The sequence below is a fragment of the Opisthorchis viverrini genome, assembly GCF_000715545.1.
Source record: "Opisthorchis viverrini unplaced genomic scaffold scaffold33433, whole genome shotgun sequence".
In the NCBI taxonomy this organism is placed as follows: domain Eukaryota; kingdom Metazoa; phylum Platyhelminthes; class Trematoda; order Opisthorchiida; family Opisthorchiidae; genus Opisthorchis; species Opisthorchis viverrini.
The window spans coordinates 1-305 of NW_008776486.1; the positions used below are offsets into that span (position 1 = coordinate 1).

Here is a 305-nt window from a genome sequence, read left to right on the forward strand (position 1 = left end):
TCGTCGTGCTGCTGAAAGATGTCCGGTGAACCCATGGCTACGGAGTCGGAGGGAGAGACTTTTGCCTTCCAGGCTGAGATTGCTCAGTTGATGAGCTTGATTATCAACACTTTCTACTCGAATAAAGAGATTTTCCTCCGTGAATTGATTTCAAATGCAAGCGATGCCCTTGACAAGATTCGCTACAAGAGTCTCACCGACCCATCTGTTTTGGATACTGGGAAGGAATTGTGCATCAAATTGATTCCTGACAAGGCCAACAGTACGCTCACAGTAATTGATACGGGGATCGGAATGACGAAAGC

At 46.6% G+C, this 305-nt stretch overlaps 1 protein-coding gene across 1 annotated transcript; it reads left to right on the forward strand.

The window, feature by feature from the left end:
• Positions 1-18: 18 nt before the first annotated feature.
• Positions 19-273, forward strand: T265_16367 (hypothetical protein; the record flags this gene model as incomplete). Its single annotated transcript, XM_009179992.1, has 1 exon — positions 19-273. A coding segment is annotated over one exon (255 nt), but the record flags the coding sequence as incomplete, so codon positions are not given.
• Between the last annotated feature and the right edge of the window lie 32 nt (positions 274-305).